The following is a 12,408-nucleotide window of genomic DNA, read 5'->3' as shown; positions in this document are numbered from 1 at the left end:
ATTGCTACCAAGCAAGGAGAGCATGTCTCTCTCTCTCTTTCTCCTTGTGTCCTACTGTCTCTCCCCCTCTATATCACTGTTCTCTCCCCTCCCAACAGATGTCCAGCATGTGACACTTTGGCCCAGCTACACCAACTGAGTGGAATAGCCTGTGTGCCTTGAAATTATCCAAGGACACATTTTGCAATCCAAGCCTGAGCTTTAATCACTGTCAGCGAAGACACATAGGATGGAGAAGCCTTTACTATGGATTAACGTTTTAGTTTTTGTTGCTGTTTTTTTTTAATCTGAGAATTTGCTATATTTTCAAGTCGGTGATATTTGGTTAGAAGGCAATGTCAACTTGAAATTGGCAAAGAAAAAAAGATTCTGCATTGAACATCAAATGAAGATCTTCAACCTACAGAGCTCTGTTATCTTAACTACGACAAATTGAGTTTTTGGGCAAAAGCTTTTGGCTTTTATTTTTTATACTATTTCTTGTTACTCTTAAAGCTTATTTATTACCCTTCACCAGGTTACTTTTGCAACCCATAAACTATACCCTGTTTACACCCTATTTACAAAAACGAAACCGTGCTAAAACCATCTGAGCAACAACCAGCATCCTATTGTTGATTTCTAATCAGTGATCAGTTCAACAACTAGTCGACACTTTTTTCATCCTTTAAAAATAACATTTCTGACTTTGTATTTCTGGGGCCTGGTATATTTGTGCGAACTTCAAGGTATCTTTTGGGACCTACAGCAGATGTGGCTTAACTTAAACTTTTCTTGACCAGAAGACATGATAAACAGCAATAAGAAATTAAATACCCAAAATGGAGCAACAAATGCTATCGCAAGCAACAATGTCCATAAACAGGCCAATACCCTGGCTCTCCTTCCTCGACTAGATGCCCCAAATAGGTAAGTTAAAAAAATATATATTTTGTTCTTTTGAACCTAGACCAGTTTTGATTTCATTTACATTAGCAGCTGACACAGTTTCAACATTTAAGCATTATTTATGGCTGAAAAGGTAACCTGTGTTGCCTTGGGGGATAGTGGAATAAAACATGGGAATAAAAAAAGCATTTGATTATAGTTAAGAAGCCTCACCCTGTTAAGTTGTTTAATTCACTAACATGTTTGGATAGGAGATAGGAGATTTTTTTGTGTACAGAGTCTTATATTTAATTATATTGTATGTGCTTTATATGTATCAATCTTGTGCTTGTTTTTTGTTGTGACTATGTCTTGTCCTGTCCTTTATATGTTGATGATGGGCTAAGCGTCACCTTTCTAAATGTCAAGATGATTTTCAATTGGGTTTCAAAAGTCCATTTATTTATTGACCTGCATTATTTACGTAGTAGTATAATCTGAATTAGCTTGATATTATGTTTTATTAGGATTCCAACAAAAGATCAGTACAGAAAGTATTTTTTACAATGTAAAATCCAATCAGGACATTTTCTCACTGACAATCATATTTCTGGTGAAATTATTTATAGTCTGGTCTGGTGTGTCTGGATTCATTCCTTTTGTGTGAGTCAGTATTCACTCATAACAATAGTCTAATTGTATAATCCATGTTGTATTTATCTATAATAGTCCACAGAATGCAGCAATAGCTTAAAAGCAAAAAGAACATGGGGTTGATTTTCCAGTGTCTACAGGGACCAACACCTGTTGTGTCTTCAGTTTGGAATACAAAGGCATGTCATTATCATGTTTAAAACACTGAAGTGTGTTGGTCTTGACCTTGTTAACCCCAACATATGCTATTAGTTCAAAGAAAGGTCTAGCATCACACCCACACTTGACTTATTTTTATTTTTTGTGATCTTAAAAACATTTTGATCTAAATACTAGTGCTGAAATGCTTGGAATGAATGTTGTAGACAAATATAAATTGCACCTGCAAATATTTTTTTAAATTAAGAAATTGGGTATGAGAGGCCATGCTATATTGTGAATATTGTCACAGTTTTAGCCGTGACTATATTCACAATATGGCACAGTCTTGAGTTACCACATAATAAAAATATTAAGGACACAAATTTTGTATTTTTTTTTCAATTAAAATCATTAAAGACCATCCTTCCGCTACAAGAATTTGTCCCTGAGAGTAAACAGAATGTTGCTAGGCAACATGAATAACTGAGTGATACACATACAGAGTGATACAAATTGAATTAATTTATTATTATTATTTTTTTTGTGATTAACATTTTTTATTGATTCATCATAAACAAAGAAAAGAAAAACATATATACACAGAATCAATATTTAACCCCCACTATTAACCCTCCCCCTCCCCCTCCCAATCCCCAACCCCACCCTGAGCCTGACCCTCAACAAACATTCCTGTGGTCACAAATGAGTATATATACACAAAAATATATATATAATATAATAATCACACACATTAACAACTAAACATCTAGCTCCCCTGCCCCTCCCGAGATTCACAAACGATTCCAAATTCCCCAGTCTTCTAGATGGCCCTTCTTCGAAATCCACCACCGAACTTAGAAAAGGAATTAATAACTCTGTGGAGGCAAGGCATATATCTAGTAGGGTCGGAGACAAATAATAAAATATAATTTGTTTAAAGCAAAAGCTTATGCGCCACCACCCTTTCTTATCATGGCTGCTAATTGTTCCAGGGCAAGACAGAACAATAATGGGGAAAGAGGGCAACCCTGCGGGGTGCCCCTATCCAGAGTTAAATAATCTTAAATTAATCCATTCACTTGGACTGCCGCTACCGGGTGTCTATAAAGTAATTTAATCAAACCAATAAAAGTATTATGAGTCTATCAAAAAATGTAAGTCTCCTCCCAATATTATATCATGAGGGGTGCCAGAGGCTTGCAACATCCCTTCAAGATCTATAAAAAAGCCCTGATCATCAACGTTAGGTGCGTAAATATTAACCAAAACAACACTTTGCCCCTGAATTTCTGCTAAAACAATAATGACTCAAATGTATCTTTAATCTGTTTGAGATATTTGAATTGTAGATGCTTACTTATCAGTGTAATGACTCCCCTAATCTTACTTGAGCCAGCACTAAAGAAAACATGTTCACCCCATATCTTCCTAAATTTTTCAGCTTCCTGCCGCTTAAGAAGAGAAATAACATTCCTTCTTTTTATGGGGTGCCCCAACCCATTCCACGTGGAGAGAGACAATTCACTCATATTAACATTTGACATTTTGACATATTAGAAAAAATTTATTGTGCATCAAAAACAAAATTATAAAGACCACATTCCAACATTAGTGCAACAATCAATGTGAGTACCACAAAATAACTTACTCCATTGACTTTATGAAAGACATCACTTGCTGTGGGCATGTAAATGTTTTACGGCCATCCTTAGCATCTATTCTCAATTTGTCCGGGAACAACCAGTGCAAAACTGACCTTCCGTTGATGTAAGTTTTTTGCATTCCTTGAATCGATCACGTTTCTCTTGTTGAATTTGCAAAGTCTAAGAACAGGAATATGCTGTAGTTCTTCCAAGAAAGCCTTCCTTTAATCCTCGCCTTGTGTAACACGAGACCTTTATCGGATGATCTCAGAAATTTAGCCAGAATTGATCAGGGCCTGTCTCCCTCCGTGGATCTCCGCGCCAGAACCCTGTGAGCTCGCTCAATTTCAATCTTATGGCCTGTTATATTGAGCAGACTTGGAAAGAGCCTGTCCAGGAATTTTCAAATATACTGACCCTCTGATCCCTCAGGAATACCAACAATACAGATATTAATCTGTCAGCTACGGTTCTCCATATCTTCCAACTTCTCCCAGACATGCTCCAAATTCACCAGCAGATTATCAGATAATTCCTTCTCCAATAATTTATCTCCAGACAATTGATTTGTTTCTCGACCTCCCCCACACTTTAAACCACCTCGTCTGGTCAAATTCACCTCCATGGCAGTGATCAATCGACATATTACAGCAAGATCCTCCAAGTCAGCAACGACCTTTGTCAGCATTGCCGACATATTCAACATTTCTCGCTGAAATTCCCTCATATCTCTGACCAAATCGACTCCAGGGCTTGTGGCCTGCTGCTCAGGGGCGTCCGCTTGAGCACGTAAGTGTCTTTTAATGTCTCCAGAGCCCAGGATTTTGAATTCTTTGACATATTGTCCTCCTGGGACAGTTATGGAACAGAGTGTATCGAATCTCACTGGTTTATGACATTAATATTGATAAAACTAGCAAAGTGCGCAGAGCTCACCGTTCACACTTCCGAACTTCACATAGTGTCATGTGACCCAAGACTTGTGCTTTATCTTGAATAAAGCACGGCTGTTGGCCAATCAGACTTGAGGACTGGAACTAACCATTTTATCATTTAAATTATTCAATTTATTCATTAATAATGTTTTATTCATTGATATTTTAATGGATGAGATGGAGTTAATTGGAAAATAGCCAACAAGTGCCAAGAATAAATGGTAATTCCAACATCCCAGGTGGCACCATATGAAGTTGGTTGAGAGAATGTAAAGATTGAGCAGAGCTGTAATCTAAAATAATTTTTTTTTTGATATGTTTAACTTTTGGTCACTACATTTTTCCCATACTTCCATGTGTATTAATTACATTTTGATGACTTGACTATTGTTCTAAAAATGTAGAAATTAGGAGAAATAAAGAATGAATCAATGTGTCCAAACAGTATGTGCAAGATTGTTTCCACTTGCAGATTTTCTATAAATAATAATAATTGTATTTCCTATTATAAATAGTACTAACTCTAAACATTCCAACATGTTTTAGACATAAACATCCCATTTTTTTTTAATAATATTCTGTGATGTAAATGGAGATATATTAAAGAACTCCACCTCTTAATCTTCAGCTCCACCATAGGAGAAGACATGAATGGTTTCTCAGTTCTTGTGAACTTGATGGTGTTATGTACATTCATAGCCTAGCTTATTTCTGTTGAATCACGTGATGAGAGGATACTGTTACTTACTTCATGTCACATTCCTCTTGTCATCCAGATTAAGCTGGTACAGATATCATTACACATATGGGATCTCCCCCGTTAAACTGAATGATTGTGGGAGACTCATCTCAGTGTGACAATCAAAATAGAAAACTAAATTGACACTTATCTGTGGAGAATTCTGGGTATATTAAGTTAAATATAAATGCCTTTTCCTTATGTGTCATAGTATCACTTTATAAAAGAGTAATGTTTGTGTACCGATTGTTGCTTTGGTACATTGCCCTACATACTGAGCTGGCTGGAGACTGATGTAACCTCTCCCTCTAATCTGTGAGTGAAAAGACATTGCTGTTCTCTCTGTTTCCAAATCACATCCTCTTCTTTTTTTCTTCTTGCTAACAATGGGTCCTTGTCTGCTGTCGGGTGCAGTGGCCATAGCTTTGCAGATCCAGTGATGTTCCCTTACGAAACAAAAATATATGTGAATATATTGGAAAATATAATGTGATATATTAAAAAATACATTTTCATATATGCATGAACCATGTAAGGCTATTTATTGATATGTATAAAAAGATTAATAATAACAAGACAAAAACTGTACTACAGTTTTACATGTGATAACACACACATGCGCAGCACGCATACACACATATATATATGGATATATATTACAGAATATATTTCTCTCAGATTTGTGTATATATTTAACATATATGTTCCATATATATATATATATATATATATATATATATATATATATATATATGTGTGTGTTATAATATAGTGCATATATGTTCAAATGTATGTATACTCAATATAGATATGTATTATGTATATAAATATATTTACATATATGGATATATATTTTTGTATATATTTTGCTCAGAATTGTGCACATATCACATACATGTTCCCATATATATGTTCAAATATAGCACATATGTTCAAATGTGTTTATACTCAATATGTACATATTTACAAATATATAATGACATACATATTCACAAATATGGATATATATTACAGTATATATTACCCCAGAATTGTGTACATATATTGCTCATACATATTCCCATATAAATGTGACTATATGTACAACATATATGTTAAAATATATTTAAGCACACACTACCATTTTTCATAAAATGCACATCCATATATTATGAAGTGTATTATTGGATATAAAATGAAATACATTACAATATATAAGGAAATATATTGTCATATATTTCCCAATTAGCAATTCCTTATGTATTACTCAGTATATTGTAATATATTAACACAATGTATTATTCTATATAATTATGAATATACTGAAAATTCTTTAATATATTGAGCCTTAATATATAAGGAAATATTTTCTTTGCGTAAGGGTAGGCTCTCAGAGAGTGGGTGCCAGACTCTCTGGCAGGGGTGTGGCCACAAGGATGGCACAGTTTGGCAGCTGTCACCCTAAAAATTAGCTTTGCACCCCAGCAAAAATATCCAAATGTATTAAATATAAATGTAAGTATATTATAGTTGATGTTGACATTGTGTAGGGGTTTATTAATATCGAACGGCTTAAACTCTTACTAAATGCAGAAATGACCACAGACCTATAGCATGATTGATATAGACCAATCCTGAGATTGTTTACAGTAGCAGCTAATCACAGCATCGACCAATTGCGTACTTACTATTGCAGCAGTGTTTGGGCTCTAGTGGGTTGATCAGCTTATTTTCAACAGCAATGACCACATGGACAATTATGTGAAAAAAGATGTAAAAGATGAATTTCTCAGTTGTTTTTAAGTATTCACTGAATCATTATTATTTACATTTCTGTTAGTTATGGTGTTTAGAAGTGTGTTCACCGCTTTTTTCAATAACTTTCATCAGGTATGTGTATAATCCAGATGAAACATCTCCAGTTCTTAAATAGGAGTTTCTATTTCATCTTTTTGTGGTTTGACTGGCGATCTGGTGCTGGAATGTGTGATTTTGAATGTTTAAAGTGTTTGTTGCAGCTGTTATCACTGTTGTTTAGTGTCTGCATCTTTTCCGTGTCCCCCATTGTGATGGCACTCAGGCACATATTGACTTTTTACGGGTTCCCTCTGCTGGTGCAGGAAGTTTGTGGTGGTTGCTGTCTGAACTTCGGAGTTATGTTTTTTATATATACAGAACTGTCAATAAATGTGTCTATGTTTACGCTGCTATTGTCTCCCCGCATCTTTTATTGCATTTTATTTTTAAAGTGTAACACCCTTCCACTAACGTGCAGGACCTTGTTTCCCAAATGCATAGTAACGATTCATCTTTGTTTTGCGGCCTGTTTCCTAAAAGCAGCGGAATTTAAGTAGTACTTGACAATGCTTGTATATTTATGAATGCTCTGGAGTAATCGTACAGCGCCAAGAGCATTACAAGCACTTAGAGTTATGCAGACACCTGCAGGACAATCACGAAATTGCACTTCATTCAATTTAAATATTGAAGTCTAGTAATTATAAATATAATGAAATACATCAAAAAGATAGTCTAAATGGATGGATAGATTAATTAGTAAACAAATATAGTTATTTGTGTGGACTAGTTGGAAACAACAAATTTGTGGCATGATTGATGCAGACAACTGTATAAATTAATATTAGAGAGAGAAGAAAAGAGTCATTAACTTAATTGATGGGCATGAAAATAATCTGTATATATTTGCTAATCATCCTACATTTACATTTATTCATTTTGCAGATACTTTTATCCTCATCTCCTCTTACTTTATGACACCCAAAGGCTCTCTCACCAGCACAAGTTGTGTAGCACCGCACATGCAGCACTTCTGTCTAAATGATCACTTTTGGGAGTAAAAAGCAGACCTCCGCTTTATTGGTGAAAGTCCCTAAAGCACCTCTTCCAAATGTCTCCTTAGCGTTCAATAATCCCGGAAGTTTTTATATTAAGAGGAAGTGGAGAAAAGGAAATATTACAAATGCACACCTGATTATGGAAGCAGATTCTGTAAAAGAAAAAGATAGTTCTGCACAAATTGTAAAAATAATATGTAAATATGAAGTTAAGTAGGTTGAATATTTAAGAAAATATTTTGTAAAAAAATTACAAATGATTGTAAAGTTACGCACAAATATAATGACCTTACAATGACAAACAGCAGTCATATTTCAGCACATATATGGACAGTGACTCTTAAGTAGCACTTAAAGTGCATCCTCGCACGTTCATGTTAAGTGCAGTTTTGGAAATGCACATAAAAAAAAATAACGTAATTTTTATTAAATTGCTCGTAAAAAAAACGCAGCCCAGATCTTGGTTTATTAAAATGAAAAGTTATATTTGGGCAAATTAGATTACAAAACCTCTAAAAACTAAAGGCAAACAGTTACCACTAGTTCAACCAATTATGTTCTTAATCAAAGTGCTGATCTACATAATTAATTTACTGATTAAATATTTATTTGAGTGCTTGAATCGGTCATGTTGGTCATGAATTTGACTGTTGATCAAAGCAGGTAATTTAAAAGAATCTTATGCTGTGTATAACATAATTAATATTCATGAGTTTCGCATCACATTCGAATGGATTATTCCAGCTATTATAAGGTGAGAGGCCAACAGGACTTTATTAGCAGAATAACATCAGATGTGCATGCATTTTCCATACATGAGTACACTAAAGTAAAACATTTTGGCCTGCATGACATGTAGTCCAAATTGCCGGTTCTAAAGCTAAGGAACTTTTAGAATTTGTTGATGTGTTTAATAGACAATGTTTTGGTGCTCTGGAGATATACATTTTGTTATTTTTATTATGCAAAAAAAAAAAATTATATATATATATATATTTATTTATTTATAATGACATGCAAAATGGCACTATTTGGTTCCTGAGGAAATGCAGTTGCATGGCAAATTCATGGGCATTTGTAATTTGATAGTAGCTCCAATGAATGAACTACTTGTTGCAAAGAAGCTTGGTACCTTAATCCATAAGATACCCATGAGTACTTGCTTTGGTGTGCCACCCCTCATAGTCTGTTTGCCACCTCCTAAAAATGACTAGATCAGCCACTGCTCATTTCCCTAAGGATAACTTATGATTATATCAAATGCAAAACTGACCCTGACACAGCTGTTTATTTTGAAAGTCAAGAGTACTCTGTTTTCTGTTTAAGGTATAAGGGGCACCTCTGGGGTGATAACCTCAAGGGGAACTTTTCTGTACTTTTGTTAAAATGTATAACTTGTTTTGGGTATATAATTATACCCTAAGGACCTTGTGTTGTGCCCTATGAAATCCGTTTTTTTTTTCTTGTTTTGTTCTGTTTATTTTTTTCCCAAATTCCGTGTTTTCCATTTTATTTTCTCTAAATTCCGGGTTTTAACGTTTAATTAAATTTTATCAAAACTGTCTAATCAAATTAATTCATAGAATTTTATCCATCCATCCATCCATCGTCAACCGCTTATCCTGTGTACAGGGTCGCGGGGGGCTGGAGCCTATCCCAGCTAACATTGGGCGAAAGGCGGGGGACACCCTGGACAGGTCGCCAGTCCATCGCAGGGCCACACATAGACAGACATACACTCACACTCACCTCCACATCCACACCTAGGGCAATTTTTTTTGGAGACACCCATTAACCTAGCCTGCATGTCTTTTTGGATGGTGGGAGGAAGCCAGAGTATCCGGAGAGAACCCGCGCAGACACGGGGAGAACATGCAAACTCCACACAGAAAGGCCGGGGCAACCAGGGTTTGAACCCACGACCTTCTTGCTGTGAGGCGACAGTGCTAACTGCTGAACAGGGCTTTTGATATTGACATTTACACATAATGGTTATGTGGGACAGCAGACTTGAGAAGCCCACTGTGTGTCCACTGTGGCATTCTTGTAAATTCCAACACCTCTATTAGTCTCAGACAGATATTCCATTTCCACCCCAAAACACTGTTAGCTTTGTTTTTTTCCATTTGTAAAATATTTCCTTCTCATTGTCATCAACAATGTAATCACAATCATTACTGAAAATATTATCATTATTCTCAATGTTATCATCATTCGGATCAAAATCTGCAATCTCAGTGCACTTGTCTTTTTGGCATATTTAAAGCCATGAAGCTCATGAGCTGAAGAACACAGTGTCTTCCGCTGTCTGAATGTAAACTAACATGACGTGCTGCTCACTCCAAATAGACCCTTGAGCTTATAGGCCAGTCATGTCAAGCAGCTGAAAGCAAACTCAATAAACACACCCTGATTGCACACTTAAATCAGCACGGAGCAGGGGGTCACGACTTAAATAGGGAAGACGCAGGACTGAACTATGATGAGTAATGCTGAACTTTAAATGATGACCTTCACAGCACAAACCCTCCAGCAGGGTTGTGAAGGTTACTTTTAAACAGTATTCCACTGCAGATTACAGAATACATGCTGTCATTTGTAATGTATTCCATTAATTATTCAATGTCAGTAAGGTAATCTAAATACTTTGGATTACTTCTTCGGCACTGGCAAATTTTTTCATTTGTTTTGACTATAAACAAGTAAGAGAACACACTTATATATATATATATATATATATATATATATATATATATATATAAGCCTAAATATTTTATGCAGTTTCGCTACTCAAGAAAATTAATCTCGTTTTAAAGATTTTTAGATATTTTTACAGAAAAACAATAGATTTTTGCAGAACATCTTTGTTCTAATATCAAAGCTCTTCCTAGAGACAAAATGTATGCTCCAACGTGCATTTTCACCATAGAATATATTATAAAATATAATCGAGTCAGGTAACAGATGTAAAGGCAAGAAATAAAATTTTAGCTTAGCATAAAGCTAATGTTCACATGCCAATTACAAGGTTAACTATTTTTGCAGCTACAAACTTAAAAACCCTGCAGAGTGTACACAACTGCATCCTTTTCTGATCGTATGTTTATGTTCATAGAATGAAGCAGAAAATGCTTCCTATACGATGTTAAAGGTTACATTGGTTAGCATTGAAGGCATGAAATTGTGTATTCACTGGATTTTTTTTTTCATCTGTCAGTGTTTCAAACTATTTTTGTGAAACTGTAGAAACAATATGTGGCTTCTCTCTTAAAGCTCAAAAAGAAACATTCCTCAATGACATCATATCCACCTTTTGACTCACAACAGTATGAATGTAATACATTAAAAGAATGTTTCACTACTGTTCAAACACTCTTTGGATCACATGATTTATATGGATAAATATTTTACAACTGAACAGTCTAAATATTTCATGAAACAAATGGTCATAAAATGCAAAGTAATCTCTTCAGTAATCAAAATTATTTTTGAATGTAATTCCAGAAAATACCAGAAATACCAATTTTTGAATTGGTAATTCTGATTACCAATTATTTAAATTGTAACTTTAATACAGTTTCTAATATTTCCTATTTTAAATACTTAATCCCATAACATGTGTTCCATTACTCCCAATATCCACCAGTCACATGTTGGGGATTAAGAATTCCAATGCGGATTGACATTGACACTTGAGACATCGTCCCCCAATATATTCAGAATAGTGGTCAGTCAATATGTTGTTTTTTTATTTGTTGATTCTCAAACTTTTTTGGTTCCCACAAAACAGTGAATATTCTGTTACTGTCTTGCTGCAACCTATCAATTTAAAGTTAACATACATTTCTGGTAATGACACAGCAATTTTGATAACCTCTTCTCTGTGATAGAAATCTAAGGGATGAATTCTCCACAAAACAATTAATTGGGCTGCTATACTGTATTGTAGGAGGTGACAATCTTCTGTAGACTGAGTGTTTGACTGATTCCCCTGAAGGCCTGTATAATGCATAGCAGTGGTGATGATCCCATGGCTTGATGAGTGTCTGAACAAGGTCTGAAACAGATTTATGAGGCTAGTTTGTTTGTTCTGGAGGTAGTCAGTGCCACAGGCTTAAGGCATTGATTGAATGTTGACAAAATAAATACCAGAAGATTATGGTTTCATTTTACTCACCCCCTTCTTCTCTCATTTGCTATCCTCTCTGTGTGTGTTCACTCTAGACAGAGTGGCTTTATGAAGTCACAACAACAAGCTTGGATTTGCAATATTCAACAAAAATAAAAACTTATTTCTACACTCTATGCCCTGTAGGGTCTTGCATGTAGTATACTGTATGTTCTTACTGTAACACATGCTTGCATAAACTTTGCTCATTTGTATTGCCATTAGGACTTAAGATGAGCAGTGGATACCTATAGTATATCTGAGCGCCTTAATAAGGTTTATGAGTTAGATATGTTTTGGGTGTGTTTTATGGGCATGCATAATGTGTGTCAAAACCTCCCTTTGGTGCCATTTGGAGATGTCCTTGATGTCCTATTTTTTTATTTGTTTTTTGTCTTTTAGGGGTACAATTAGTGTAAACCCTATA

The 12,408-nt window shown here is 35.0% G+C and overlaps 1 protein-coding gene across 2 annotated transcripts in view; it reads left to right on the top strand.

Annotated features, from left to right (window-relative positions):
* Window positions 1–202: 202 nt before the first annotated feature.
* znf638 (zinc finger protein 638) overlaps window positions 203–12,408 on the top strand; it is a 39,594-nt gene continuing 27,388 nt past the window's right edge. For both annotated transcript variants that reach the window (XM_052141609.1, XM_052141601.1), the window contains exon 1: window positions 203–909. In XM_052141609.1, coding sequence (XP_051997569.1) covers window positions 788–909 — 122 coding nt within the window. In that variant the 5' untranslated portion in view covers window positions 203–787. The remainder of the gene's footprint in view (window positions 910–12,408) is intronic.

The sequence above is a fragment of the Xyrauchen texanus genome, chromosome 2 (assembly GCF_025860055.1).
Source record: "Xyrauchen texanus isolate HMW12.3.18 chromosome 2, RBS_HiC_50CHRs, whole genome shotgun sequence".
Taxonomy (NCBI): Eukaryota; Metazoa; Chordata; class Actinopteri; order Cypriniformes; family Catostomidae; genus Xyrauchen; species Xyrauchen texanus.
The sequence above is the reverse complement of the archived record's forward strand: the minus strand, read 5'-3'. Positions and strand labels throughout refer to the sequence as shown.